We start from the raw sequence: 14,869 nt of genomic DNA, 5'->3' as shown, positions 1-14,869 counted from the left end.
GGCCAGATCAAGTATAGCCTTGGAGGGCGTTGTAGGGACTTTGGCTTTTATCCTGTGAAGGTGGGAAGCCACTGAAGGGTATTGAAGAGAGTAGTGATGTGGTATGACTTGGCTCTTTTTCTAAAAAAATTTTTATTAACATATGGTTGATTTATAATGTTTCAGGTGTACAACAAAGTACACACATACTTTTTCAGACTCTTTTCCAGTATAGTTTATTATAAGATATTGAATATAGTTCCCTGTGCTATACAGTAGGTCCTTGTTGTTTACCTGTTTTTTATACAGTAGTGGGTATCTGTTAATCCCAAGCTCCGAATTTATCCCTCGCCTCCCTTTCCCCTTTGGTAATCATAAGTTTGTGTTCTATGTGTGGGTGTGACTTAGTTCTAACAGGATCCCTTGAAAGACCCATTAGGAGGCACTGGTAGGCAGTCAGGCAAGAGATGATGGAGGCTTAGACCATGTTACTAGGAGTGGGGGCAGGGAAAGTGGTCGGATCCTGGATTTGTCTTGAATGTAGAGTAGACAAGCTTGCTGATAGATTGGACGGAATGTGGGGTGTGAGAGAAAGAAAGGCGTTCAGGATGATTCCAGAGTTTTTGTTGGATGGATGAAAGAGTCCCTTGCAAATCCTGTTTTGCAACTGAGGAAACTGAGGCACAGAGAGTTTAGGGGACCCATCCAAGGCGGCATTGCACATTGGTGGCAGAGGCCAGACTAGAACTGCCTGCAGCCCACCTCTGACTCTGCAGCAGTGGGGGCTTTGTTCATCTGGAGCTGGGCCTGGGGGCCAGGGACCTGCACCCCACCCACTAAGCGCCACCCACTTGTTCTTCCTGGCAGAGGGAAGGCCGGAGAGGTTCACAGCCCCACCAGGTGGGCAACCTCACCCTCCGACTGCCCACTGGTTCTGCGAAAGCTCATTCTCAAGGAAGACGTCCGGGCCGGCTGCAAGTGCATGGTGAGGGCACCCTTGGTGTCCGACGTGGAGCTGGAGCGCTTCCTGTCAGCACCCCGAGACCCCAGCCAGGTGCTGGTGTTCGGGATCGTGTCGGGCCAGAACTCCACCAGGTCGGGGCAGCTCCAGTGGCTGCTGGACACACTCTACAGTCACCAGCAGCAGGGCCGTGCCTCCCCCTGCATCCAGGTTGGTCCTGGGCCCAGCCCAGGACACGGGTGGGGGAGACCCCCGTGGGGCTGGGATTGGCTAAGCCTCTTGCTGAGAGCACGTGGGCCGTCTTTCACTTCCTTTTCTCCTGGGCTTTTGCACACGCTCTTCCTACCATCTGCAGCCCTCTTCTCTCTCTGCCACTCATCCTCCTGTCCCAGGTGAATGTCACCACTCAAGGTGGGGGCCTTTTCTGACCTTGAGACAGGTCAGGGTGCTGGCCATTTTCTTCCAGACCACAAGCTGCAGATTGTGGTCATGCACTGGAGTGAGCATTTAGAGGAGACGTGCTCACCATGGGCCCCTCAGGGCTCAGGAATGTTCATGGCCGAATACCCGCGTGTAGGTCCCGTGCCAGGCCCCAGGGGTGGCACTGATAGCAGCCCGGGCAAGGGCCATGAGAGGACAGGTCTAGGCATGTAGGAGCCCAGGAATGGGGCCAGCCGCCTCTGAGGGTCAGCCAGGGTCTCCCAGGAAGAGAGGGTTTTGGCAGATGGGTGTGTGTTCCCAGCAGAGGCAGCAGGCTGTGCAAAGGTTGGGGGGAAATGGCTGCTCCAGGCCCCCGCTCACTGTGGTTGAAGTTCTAGGGGTTGGTCAGTCAGGGGCGCGTGGAACCCACCCCATCTCCTTGCTGCAGAGTCGTTCCTAAGTCTCATCATCACCCTGAATCAGCAGCAGTTCCCAGCGGGGTTAGCACAGTTCATGGGGTGGCCCCGTCCCCAGACCAAGTGGAGGAGAGGATGCCAAGTGTGACCAAGCATGCGCATAAGAGCTTCATGTTCACCGCTGACCTCCTCCAGGTCCTCTTTGCCCTGTGGCCTCTCGAATTCATTGCTTTGCCCTGTCTCTCTGGCTGCAATCCTGAGTTCTAAATTTCCGTGTATGCCCTGGGAATGCCCCCTCCTTCCTTCTTCCCAGGGGTGCTGCCTCCCTGACCCCCAGGTGTCCACCCTCAGGCATGCACTCCAGCCAGTGCCTGAGCTTGGCATCGGAACCCTTCTGATCAGACGCCAGAAGGCTTTTTACGGGTCTCATACATCAAAGCCACGTACATTTTCTGGAGAGAATTCCGATTTAGTTAGATTCCATGAGCAGTATTGAGTACCAGCTCTGTACCCATCTGTATATAGATATCATCCCTGCCCTTGTGGAAGTTAGAGTTGACTTTAGTTTATTTCTGGGCTATTAATTGTTCACTAATAATTGTCTGAAAGTATAGGAAGGCGCAGTGGCCCAGCGCAGCCATGGGCAGCATGAATGGGCACAGGGCCTGGGCTGAGGTGGTTGAAGCGACGCAGGAATGGGCAGCGGGATTTGAGGAGGGCAGAGGACAGACCCGGGGGTGGTGTCAGATCTCACGGTGACTCTGGTGCCACCATTCCGGTGTCTTTAGTTAAGGCAGAAACGTTCTCTGACATTCTTTTGCTCTGATAACTAGAACCCCAGGTGCAGTTCTGCATTCCACACTTTAAACTGAATGGTCAGGCAGGACAGCTGGGGGCACCTGGAATAAAAGACAGATACAACCAGAAAACATCACATTACACATTAGTCATATTAATGGACCTGTAGCACCCAGAAAGGAGGGGAAAGAGACAAGCTTTACTCTGGATTGACCAGGTCCTACCTTGAGGTGACCAATTCAGGTGATTCAATTCAGGTCCTGGCACTGGATTGGGTGACTGGGAGGTGTTCAGAGGGGCAGCCAGTGGGGGCAGAGGGGGGTAGACGGTGGAGGAGTCCTGGAAAGGAGTACCCCCAGGAACAGGGCACACCTTCAGATCTCTGCAGGGCTTCTCCCAGGCAAAGGGGATAAACAAGTCCTGCAGACGCCAGAAGGCTGGGCTCGTGGATGTCACGTAGTGGGGGGCAGTCATCTCCATGATGACCTTCACCAGCAGAGGGCCCTAAGTGGATCCAAGATATCCTCTGGGGATGGATGGGGAGGTGTGCGTGCAGGGGCTGAAGGGCCATTGAGCAGGAGTTGGGAGGGGATGTTGTATGGGGCTCAGGACTCAGGGGAACCAGCCTGGCTGAGAACGTGGGAATCCAAGTGTGTCTTCTTGGCATGGGGGTGACGGGCACTCCTTTCTCTCTCGGCAGTGCCGGCACGACCCCTACCGCCTGCTGCAGTACAACCTGGACAGCCCCCTGCAGAGGGACCCGCCCCTGCTGGTGAAGAAGTACGCTGTGATGCAGGGGATGGTTCTGGTGAGCCGGGGCCCGGGGGGACCCACTGCCCGCTGCCTGCCACCCTGGTCTTTGCAGCCCCTACCCTTGTGGAATCACAGATTTAGGGGCCAGGCTGAGGCCCAGAGAGCAGTACTGACCGAAAGTCACCCAGCACATGGAGCTGGGGCTGGAGCCTGGCCCCCGTCCCCAGGCTGACCCCATGTGTCTCCCATCCCAGGAGGCTGAAGGGACAGGTGATGCTTAACCTGAAGAAACAAATTCTCTTCATCTGTTTGTTTTTAAATAACTTTTTACTAAAAACAGTGTATTGTAAAAAAACACATATATTCATTGTAGAAACTTTGGAAAATGCAATTTAGAAAATAATCACTTCATCATATCAGCCGAATGGCCTAATTGTTCATGCACTGAGTGCGTGCTAGGACCAGCGCTTTCGGGAGCCCTGGGCCGTACCCCTGCTCACATTTTGGTGTCTGGCCGCTTCAGTAATTTTCTAACTTTGAGGCCCTGCCTTTTAATTATGATTTTTAACTGCAGCGTAAGAATCACTTTATTTCTCTACCTGTGTTCCTTTTGTTGGATGTTTATGTTATTTCCTTTTTGGTTTTGGCCATAATAAATAGCACCGTAATGGATATCCTTGTGCAGAAATCTTGGACAGGCCTCTCTTGTTGAGACTGACACGGGGAGGGTGGGATTGCAGAGAGCAGTAGGACAAGATCCCTGCCCTCAAGGGGCCCCCATCCCCTGGGACCTGCTCATCAGTGTAACAGATAAGTGGGTTAGAGGCAGAGGGGGTTGGGGGCCTCTGAGCAGGAAGACACCCTTCTGGCCCCAGGGCTCTGTGAAGGGGCAGTTCAGCTGGTCAGGCCTGCAGGGGCAAAGGCTGGGATGGTGAGGCTGCCCTCTGACTTGCAGGCCTGCATAGGGGACAGGCTCAGCCACACCTCACTGAGGGACTCGGGGACGGCAACACCCCTGCCCCAGAACCACCAAAGAAAGGCCTGGATTCTGGGACAAGCTCTGAGAGCCCGCTGCACTGTCCTGAGATTCAGTGCTGATGTGCTGAGGGTCTCTCTCACTGTTGCCTTATTGTGTGTCAACAGATGTTCGCTGGGGGAAAGCTCCTTTTTGGGGGCTGCGTTTTGAATGGATATGGCTTCAGCAGGCAGAATCTGCTGAAACAGATCTTCCAGGCTCGACAGAACTACAAGATGGGCTACTTCCTGCCTGAGAACTACAAATTTAGGTAAAGCAGGAAACACGTGGAATGAGGGGCGGGCACAGGGCAGGGTGACCGGGAGGGAGGGGCTGGCGCTGTGGGAGGGGCCTGGGCCCAGCTTGCTTGAGATGAGCAAAGGTAGGTCTATAGGCTCAGAAGCACACAGCCTGGTCCAGGGAAGGAGCCTGGGGTTTATGACGTTGCTCACAGCTGTACTGGGAGACAGCGGCGGATTCTAGAACGCCTGGGCAGTACCTGCCTAAGAAGCATTATCTGCCTGCAGACGTGGGCTTACCTCTGATTGCGTCCCCACTGCGCTGAGTCCGGCAGCGCGCCGCTCCCACCAGGCCCTCAGTTTTCTAGGAGTCCTGACGCCAGTGTCTCGCCCAGCAGTAGCCGGCCGTGGCCCTGCAGTGCCTCTGTTTCTGGGTCCTGTTTCAAGAGGGTTGTTGGCAGACAGCCTTGCATCAGAGCCCTGAGAGGGCCTCACCGGCCCTTGGTAGGAACCGTGTCTTCCTTACCAGAGTTTTCATCTGCTTTGTTTTGTCCCGATGTAGTGGGAGGATTCAAGGAAACCGTTCCTCTGAGGTGGGCGGGTGTGGGGGAGAAGAGACCGGTCTCGGGAAACGCAGGGGATGGTAGGCCTGGGAGCCAGATCGTGGGCTGGGGGCACTTGGGCCTTCTCTGTCCTCCGAGGAGCTGCCACAGAGACCGCCGTCAGTCTGGGCTCGGGGTCTGTGAGACCATCACAGCAAGAGCTGTGAGCATGCAGAAGAGCTGGGGTTTCCTCAGCCAGAGGAGGAACTTGGCTGCCCAGGAGCTTTCAAGCCCCAGTCGAGATTGGGGTGGGTTCGTGACTAGCGAGTGGACTGGTTGTGACAAACAGAGCACAAGGGTGAGGGTGTGCCAGGCCAGGGACAACTGGGGCAAGGCCCCAGGCTCCTACAGTCCTGAGGGGTGGAGCCACCTGGGGACGGCCCTGCCCTGAGGCGCAGGCAGTGGGTGGGGAAGTGGCTGCAGGTCCCTGCAGGTATTAAGCCGTCAGAGGGCTGGGTGTCCTGCCCCACGTGCCCTGGACCCCCCACTCCCTTCTCTTCACATCCTCCGCTCATGCTCGGGGCCCAGCACGTAGGAGGCCCTTGGGAAACATCTGCTGAATGACGACCAAGGGCTGATTTTATCCCAGGGAGTCAGAGGTCAGGTCAGAATGAGGAAGGGCTGGCAGACAGTGTGTCTGCTGATAACTGGCCGCTCCTTGCCCACCTCCAGTGATGGGAGACCCCTCTCTCCAGAGGCCGCCCCTTTGCAGCCTAAAAGTCATGCCGGTTGGTCAGTTTCTGATCAGCTGCTGCACGCCCGGCGTTGTGCTCCATCAGCCCTGGGGATTTGGAGGTGGACAAGACCTGGACCTGCTCTACCCTCACTGATCCAAAGGGCCGGAAACTGATGTGAGAAGGAGTGAAGGGCACTAAGCATTAGAGAAACACAAGTCAGAATCACAATGAGAAACCACCTCATACCCATCAGGATGCCTACTATTAAAAAACAAACACAAAAACAGAAAATAACAAGTGTTAGTGAGGATGTAGAGAAATTAGAACTCTCATGTAGGGTGCAGCCATGTGGAAAACAGTATGGAGGTTCCCCAAAAATTAAACATAGAATCACCATATGATCCAGCAAGTCTACTTCTGGGTACCTACCTAAAACAATTAAAAGTGTCTCAAAGAGATATTTGCACACCCATGTTCATAGCAGCACTGTTCCCAATATCCAAGAAGTGGAAGCAACCCAAGTGTCCATCGATGGATGAATGGATAAAGAAAGCGTGGTCTATCCACACAATGGAATATTATTCAGCCTTAAAAAGGAAGGAAATTCTGACACCTGCTGCAACATGGGTGAAACCGGAGGACATTATTCTATGTGAAATAAGCCAGACACGGGACAAATACTGTATGATTCCACTTATATGAGGCCCCTCCAGCAGTCAGATTCATAGAGACAGAAAGTAGAGTGGTGCCAGGGGGAGGGACATGGGAAGGTTTGTTTAATGGGGGCAGATTCAGTTTTACAGGATGAAAAAGTTCCAGAGATCTGTTGTCCAACAATGTGAACGTACTTAACACTACTGAGCTGTACACTTAAAAATTGTTAAGATGGTAAATTTTATGTTAACCCGCTTTTAACAACAGTTATAAAAAGGGGTTCGGAGATGCTCTGTGGGTGCTTGCAGCTGACAGGGAAGAAAGGGACTGTTTTCCTCGGCTAGCGCACTCCCAGGGCAAGGGCTGGTTTGGTCTTCAAAGCCCACCCTTTCTGCTCTGGTAGCACCAGGTCCCATTCTCCCTCTGGCCATCAGATCGTCCCCTACCTGCTCCACTGACCTGTCCACGTCTGTCCTATGGCCTGCACTTCCAGCGTGAGCCTGTCCTCACCACAGAAGGCTTCCTGGGTGCTGCATGCTGCAGCTCCTTTCTCCCACGTAGGCCCACCCAGGAGGGAGCCTCTCTGAGCCCTCAATGCACAGCCAGCCAGGCTGAGTGGGGGCGGGTGAGGAGAGGGACCCTGTGGGCAGTGTGGCCCCAGTGGGAGCTGCCGTGGCCGTCATCTTTGATGCCCAGGACGGGGCACCAACGCAAGGCCCAATGAAGGCTCCTGGCCCAGCAAACAGAGCCACAGCTGGGAGTCAGGAACGGCCTGGAGACCAGAGCTTGGCGGCCCCCTGCCCCTCACCCACCCCGTGTCTTCTTTCCTTCCTTCCTTTGTTCAGCAGATAGTGACCCCCCCATCCCCACAGCCCTGTGCTCGGCACTGAGTCCATGCTGGCCCAGCCCTCTCCTTGCCCTCTTGGCTTCTCTCGGACATTCTGCAGCTCTGGGGTGGGGTTCAGGCAGTGGCACAAAGGGACGGCCACGCGAGGGACCCGCAGGTGGAAGGCACAGACCCCTGACCGAGGGAGAGCTCAGCAGGCTGGAACAGTCAGGAGAGCTCCTGGGCAGAGTGGGCAGAAGCTGGGTCGAAAGGACAGCTGGAACGCACACAAGGTGGCATCTTGAGGAGGTGGCCGCCTCATGAGTCTGAGCTGCAGCCACCTGGGCGCTTGGCGGCTGCTCTTCCCGGCCTCCCTCATTGGGCTCAGGGAGGCCTCCTTGTGGCCAGGAGAGGTTGCGCTATTGGCAGGCCCTGCGATGGGTGCCTGTGAGCAGTGGCACTCTGGGCTGCAGTGGGGACGAGGGAAGGGCTCCTCCCCCGCCCCTGGAGAGAGCAGTGAGATACTCCTGGGAACACCAAGAGCCTCCACATGCCAGGGGCTCACCCCTGCCCCGGGGTCGGGGGATGATGGAGATGGGGCCACTTTAGCTACAGGTAAGACAGGTGCTACCGGATTCCCAGACCCCAAGTGCAGCCGGCAGCTGGGGGTGGTGCTTTGAGAAGGGTAGCCCAGGCAGCTTTGAGGGGCAAGGCCAGAGGGGGCTGGAACCCTTGACAGGCCCCCTGGCGCTGAGGCCTCCTAAAGACTGTCTCCATGGCCGGGGGCCAGTGTTAATTCACAGACAACAAGACTATGGAGGGCCTCTGATGGGGCGCCTCTCCATCAGGGTTACCCCCACTCTTGTTGGGTATCCTGTTGGTCACCCTTCACCCAGGGACGTACCCTTCACCTGCATCCCGCTTGGCTTGACTCCATTTTTCCATTTGGTGGTGCTTTGAGTTCCTAAGACATGCTGAGCCAAGGCCCATCCTGGGGAACAGGGGCAGGTTGGGTCGGGGGGTGCGGCGAGGGGAGCCCACAGTGCTGTCTGCTTCCCCTCCACCCCATTCACTGCCATGTGCCCAAGGCAGGAAGTCTCAAGAGACCCATTCCTGGGGTCTGCTTTCCTGCCACCTCTGTCCACCAGGATTCCAAGGGGACAGCGGGGAGGCAGCCTGGTCTACACTTCACCGCCACAGACCACGGATTCCCCCTGCCGTTGGTGCAGTCGCTGCCACTTGGGCCTGCCTTTGCCACGCGTGCTGCCTACAGCGCCCGGCAGGGGCGGTGGGGAGAGGAGAGTGAAGCCGTGGGCTCCAAGCCCAGCTGCTGGATGATGTGGGAGTCCGGGAGGTGAGCCCCCTACAGAGGGGCTGGCCCAGGCCAGGAGCCCCTTGTGCAGCCCCCTCCCATTGGCGCAGGGAGCAGAGGGGGCAGGGAAGTGCCTGGAGAGGCGGGGGCCAGGCTACGTCACACACATGGCTTTGACGGTCACCTGCCCTTTCCCAGTAGGATGAGGACACCATTCTTTCAGGACCCTCTCAGAGCAGGGAGTCGAGAGAATCAAAAACTGTAAGAGGTGATGTGCTCTGTGATGACAAAGTGCTTTGTAAACTGTCGTATGCCCGGTAAACTGCAAAACCTGTGTAAACTGTAATATGCCCGGTAAACCCTGGAGCACTTTGCAAGCTGTGGTGGAATCTGTGAAAGACTGAGTCCTTTGTCAGGTGCCGCCTGCCCAACCAACCACAGGGGCTCTGGACGCTGTGAGGTGCCCCATCGACTGCAGAGTGTCTTGTAACTCTGTGTGCCCTCTACCCAAACCTGAAGACAGGCCTGCTCCAAAGGGCCCCGTGAGCTGGGAGCCTGGAAAGTGCTTCACAAACTGTATGGTACACTGTACCCTGTGAAACACTCTGTAAACTACAAGACACTCCATAAATGACAAGGCCCCTTATAAACTGTCAAGTTCTCTGAAGTGAAAAGTACATTTCAGACAGGGAGCACAGTGCTGTAAATGCACATGTAATCCTAGGTAGGCTTTGTAAATTGTAATGTTCCTTCTAAACTAGAGCAAAGTCTTTGTAAACTGTAAAGTGCCACCGCATGTGAGGGGACGCTCTTCACAGTTGTGCCACTTGATAGCATGCCTACCTTAGAAGAGGCAGGAGGCGGCCTTTCAGTGGCAGGAGGGGCAGGCAGCGGAGGGCCAGGGCACAGTGTCAGGAGACCCGGGTCTCTCCTCGCATCAGCTATGTCCACCAGGCCCCCTCCAAGGAGGATACTGTGAAGGGTGGGCCCAGTGCCAGGGAGGAGCCAGCTGCCACCAGGCCCTCCCACAGTGATGCTGCTGTGAGGGAGGGCCAGTCGCCCTCGCCAGCTGTTCACGCCAGCATCCACCCTCAGCCCAAGGAAACCTACCAGGGGCCTTGTTCACCCTGTCCTCAGGCACCTTGACAGCTCTCACAGAGAGGAGTCAAGCCAGGCCTGGGAAGAGGGTGCAAGCTCTGTGTGTGCAGGGACAGGGCGTGGCTGGGCTGGCCCTCCAACCTCCACCCCTGTCCTAAGGGGCCTCCCCACCTCCACGCCCAGGCAGCTCCCCTAACCAGCCATGGAGGTTCTCAGCAGGGCTCTGGTTTGTGGCACTGTGAGCCTGCTGCCGGCCTGCCCTGGGTCAAGCCACTCTGTTAGGGGAACTGGAGACACGTGAGGTGTGGACCAGGCCTGGTTGGTGAGATGAGACTTGTGAGCTCGTGGAGAGGAGACAGTAGAAGCCTGCCAGCATGAGGCAGTGCCCGGGCTCTCTGTGGGTTAGCAGGTCACTGTGGACCAGTTCATGAGGAGTCCTGGCAAGACCAGCTGGAGCGGGGGCCCAGCGGAAGGAGAAGCAGGCACTGGATAGGCAGGGGAAGGGCATGCCAAGGAAGGCTTCCGTGACCCGATCATGCAGGCAGTGGGGAGCCATTGAAGGTTCTTGAGCTGGGGGAGAGGCTTGATCAGCGTTGGGCTTTAGACTCATGAACCTGGTAGGGACTGGGTTGGGGCTACCAGGGTGTTAATAGGCTTGTCAGAGGAGCAGATGGTATGGATGAAGGTGGTTTTAAAGCCACTTCTGGGACTTCCCCAGCAGTCTAGTGGTTAAGACTCCACGCTTTCACTGCAGGGGGTGCGGGTTCAATCCCTGTTCGGGGAACTAGGATCCCGCATGCCCGCGCCTGCATGGACAAAATAAATAAATAAATAAATAAATAAATAAAGCCACTTCTCTCCCGGACAGGGGGACCTGAAAGAGCTGATTGGAAAAAGGCCACCTTCCTACAGTAGACCAGGGGCTAGATGTAGTGGCTGGCCTCGATGCCACAGGGAGGAGGGGGGGCTTCACTCTGATGAGGACCAGCCCTTGGTGACACTATCCTTTTCACTGAAGTGAGTACAAAGGTTTTTTAAATTGCTGGAGGGGCTGGCCTGTTATAGACCCCCAGATGGCCTTCCTTGCTTATCCCTGAGCAAGGATGGTCTCGGCATGCATCTCCAGACTGTTCTTCCAGGAAAGCACCTGGCCTACTGTCAGCAGGAACAGGAGTGTTCCCGTCACCCCAAGAGGATGGCTGTGTGGCTTCACTGGCCTAGCCATTTGCGTTCCTTGATGCCCCGTCATTTGGTTCATTCGTTCATTCACTCACACCTACTGTGCCAGGTTGCTAAGATCAAGTCCTCTCCTCAGGTGATTGGAGGCTGACTCACAGAGCTGTGAACCCTGCACCAAAATAAATAGAGGAGGGAATCACTCCTTCTCCAAGAGTTCAGGGAAGGCTTCCCAGAGGAGGTGACACAGGAGCCTGGCCTTAAAAGATGAGTACAAGGTCCAGGAGAAAAGGAGAGGGAAAAGACACTCCTGGCAGGGGATTGGATGGCGCGGCACACTTTGGGACCTGGGAGCAGGATAGCTGTGGATTTAGTGAGGCTACCAAGAGGGGCTGTTAGAAAAACGTGCCAGTGGCTTGCGCCAGATTCTGATGGGCCTTGAGCTGGGCATCACTCCAGAGAGCTGGGGCTCACCCCTGCAGAAGCTGCGGAGCCATAGCCTGGTTTTAAGCAGGAGAGACAAGGCCCGATCCAGGAGGACAAGCCGCTGGGCAGCAGCGTGGACATTGGGCATGTAACGCTGGAAGCAGGGAGGCCAGGGAGGAGGCTTGTGCCCTGGAGGGGTGCTTCAGGATGGGCGGGACTGAGGGGCCGGCTGTGAGCCTAGCTTAGGGAGTAGGTGCTCAAAATTGCTTGTGGTATGAATGAATGAGTGACTGAGCAGGGAAGAAATTTAGGGGGACCATGCTTCTTCCTGGGCTTTTCCCTTCTGCTCCCCAAGCACCCTCTGCCACCCAGAGAACCCAGGGGCCTCCTCCCCATCCAGCCTGGGCTGGGGCCCTGCAGGGGTTCCCAGAGGAGCCATCGGCCTGGCTCTGCCCCTGGTCATCCCCCTCTGCCCTCTGGGACCAGCAGGGATGGAGGCCAGCGCCCCTGGGCTCAGCCCAGACACCTGCAGCATCCGTGCAGGACCTGACTTCCCCAGGCCGCCTAGGCCTCTAGCCTGGTGTCCAGTGCGGTGCTGCGCAGGGTGGCTTGGACTGAGTTGCGTGGGGCAGGGGCAGGCAGCAGAGGGCGGGTAGAGGAAGGCGTCAGTTTGCAAACATTGTGAATACACCCAGCCTTTGTGACCCTGTTTTGGTATTTCTCCACTTTTAATTTCTCTAGGGCCCTTGGAATAATGGAAGAGGCCCCCTCCGCCCCCTTGTCTCTTATCTCTGCAATGCCCTGCCTTGAGCAAGTGGCATGCAGGGTCAGGTGAGGCAGAGGCAGGGGTGGGGGGACATGAGCTCAGTAAACATGAGAGACAGTGAACGAAAAGGCCAGCGCTGTCCCTTCCACAAGCCCACTCTCCTTTCTGCCCTTGTCGGTGGGACGGGGACAGAAGCCCCTGAGCTGCCTGTCCCCTGGGGCTGCTTGATGCCCAAAGCCACCTTGTCACTGGAAAGTGCTTGTTGTCAGTGAATGGCTGCAGAGCCTTGAGGTGTGGTGCAAAGGTGAGGAGTGAGCACGGGAGAGGCTTGGACAGAAAGGTGTTGTCTCATGACTCTAGAGGCCAGAGTTCAGATTGAGGTGTGGCTGCCACGCTCCCTCCACGGGTGCCAGGGGAGGATCTGTTCCAGGCCTCTCTCCCTGCTGCTGGGAGCTCCTTAGCCGTGGCAGCACTACTGTCGTCACGTGACGTCCCCCATGCCTGTCCGTGTCCACACTTCTCCCTTTTATAAGGACGCCGGGTAGATGAGATGAGGGGTCATGCCACTCTGGTGTGACTTCATGACTTCATCTTTTTTTTTTTTTTAATAAATTTATTTATTTATTTATTTATTTATTTATGGCTGCATTGGGTCTTCGTTGCTGTGCGCGGGCTTTCTCTAGTTGCGGTGAGCGGGAGCTACTCTTCGTTGTGGTGCGTGGGCTTCTCATTGCAGTGGCTTCTCTTGTTGCGGAACTCAGGCTGTAGGCCCACAGGCTTCAGTAGTTATGGCGCACGGGCTTAGTTGCTCCGTGGCATGTGGGATCTTCCTGGACCAGGGCTCGAACCCGTGTCCCCTGCATTTGCAGGCAGATTCTCAACCACTGCGCCACCAGGGAAGTCCCCATGACTTCATCTTCACTCATTATTTCCAAATGAGGTCACATTCTGGGGTTCCGGGGGTTAGGACTCCAACTGAGAATTTGAGGGGGCGCAGTCAACCCATAACACGGTACAGGAGGACTTACATGCGGGCCTCCTGGCCTCTCTCTGCTCGCTCTGCGGGGCCCCCACGGCAGGCCTATCCGGTGGTCAGCACTGGGCGTACGGGTGTTGCTGACACAGGGTTAGGGCAAGTCCAGCCTTAAACAGAAGCCAGGGAAGCTGAGCTCAGTGAGTCTCCGGGTCCCCAGGGGTCCTCCCTTCACCCGCCTCGGGAGGAGAGGCATCTGTGCCCTTTCCTCTCAGAACTGGAGCCTTGAAAGGACAGAGCCGAGCGAGGGCGGCTTGCCCAGGCCCGCCAGCTCTGGGCGCCCTCTGGCTGGGCCTCTGCTGAGCACTCCCTCCCCTCCCAGCCTCCCCTGCAGCGTTTCAGCCTCCACCCCAGGCCTGGAGGACCCTGACTCGGCCAAGACAGCGGTGTCGGGAGACATCCAAGGAAGCCTTTCCTCATTGGCCTTGGGGAACAAGATGGAGGAGCCCTCCACTGAAGCTGAGAAGAAGTAAGTAGGTGGCCACCCCCTCCCTGGGATCAGGGGCCTCCCCTTGGTTGGCAGAATGGGTGTGGCTCACAGCAGGGGCCCTGGCTCCACCACAGGCCACAGAGGCCACGAGGGGCTAAGTGGCCTTGGGCAAGTCACTTCCCCCCGGGTGCGGGTCCTCTAGCAATCCCTGACGTCTGGTCCGTTTTATCAACACAACGTCCAGCTGGCCGTCAAGGCTGCTCCCTGGAGTTGCTGGCAGTGTTCTGGGTGGTGGAGATGGAGGCCTTCTGTAGACTTCTCGGCAAAGCCCCATGGCCCAGACCCATTGGTCTGAGAAGGGTGGAGACTGCCCGCTGCCTCCGGCAAGAAACTTCCTAGACCCGTCAAAAGTCCAGTGCGCTGGCCGCAGTAACTGCAAAGCAAATCATGTTCTGCAAGGATGTGAAAATCACACATTTCTCATGAAGATAGAAAAGCAAAACTGTGAGCACCCAGAAAGGTCACAGGTTCCGCCGGGACCCCCAGGTTGGAGCAACACCCAGAGGCCTCAGCTGCACAGGCAGCGAGGCCCGTGAGGCCCACCCTCCTCGCCCAGGCCGGGGAGGTTCCAGGTACTGCCAGACTAGCCCTCTCTACCCATTGCCCCGCGTCTGCTTCTCTCTGTTTTGGTTTTTAGACTGGTACAGCCTGAAGTGGATCTGCATCCTCTTAGCAGAGCCAGGAGGAGCAGTAAGAAGATAACTACCTGGAAGAAACAGGCCTCCAAGAAGTGATGCCATCCCACAGCCACCCGGAGTGTGGCCTGGCCGTGGCCCCTCCCAAGCCCATCCTGGGCCCCCCAGCCCTGCCTCTCCAGCCTCCCACCCCTTCTCTGAACTCTGCCTAATAAACAAGCGTGCCTCCAGCATCCGGGTGAGGCCGTGGGATGGGCTGGCTCCTGCAAGGCCAAAGGCCCTGACAGCCCTGTTCCAGTCCGAGGCCTTAGAAACGCGGTGCTTCCTCTGTGGCCAGTGAAGTCAGCCCAAGAATCTCCCAAGGAAACGAAGGTCTTCAAGGGACCAAGCCAATGACACATTAACCCTGGGAAGGTCGTGGATGGGACTAAACTGTGCCCTTCTGCCCTTTGCTGGGTGGGGAAGGGCTCAGATTCTGGCCCAGGTGGAAAACAGGGTGAGAGGGAGAAGAGGGAGCAGAGAGACAGAGAAAAAGCCAGGTGGGTGGGAGAAGAAACAAAGGGAGAGTTGGAGAGCCATGAGAAGGGAGAGTG

At 56.6% G+C, this 14,869-nt stretch overlaps 1 protein-coding gene across 1 annotated transcript in view; it reads left to right on the top strand.

The window, feature by feature from the left end:
• Positions 1-14,478, top strand: part of C7H3orf20 (chromosome 7 C3orf20 homolog) — a 77,821-nt gene extending 63,343 nt beyond the window's left edge. Inside the window, exons 11-15 of the mRNA XM_061195606.1 lie at positions 847-1,150; positions 3,275-3,382; positions 4,471-4,613; positions 13,486-13,620; positions 14,279-14,478. Coding sequence (XP_061051589.1) covers positions 847-1,150; positions 3,275-3,382; positions 4,471-4,613; positions 13,486-13,620; positions 14,279-14,375 — 787 coding nt within the window. The 3' untranslated portion in view covers positions 14,376-14,478. The remainder of the gene's footprint in view (positions 1-846; positions 1,151-3,274; positions 3,383-4,470; positions 4,614-13,485; positions 13,621-14,278) is intronic.
• The last annotated feature ends 391 nt before the right edge of the window (positions 14,479-14,869 follow it).

This window comes from Eubalaena glacialis, chromosome 7 (genome assembly GCF_028564815.1).
Source record: "Eubalaena glacialis isolate mEubGla1 chromosome 7, mEubGla1.1.hap2.+ XY, whole genome shotgun sequence".
NCBI lineage: Eukaryota > Metazoa > Chordata > Mammalia > Artiodactyla > Balaenidae > Eubalaena > Eubalaena glacialis.
This window is presented reverse-complemented; position numbering and strand designations above follow the sequence as displayed.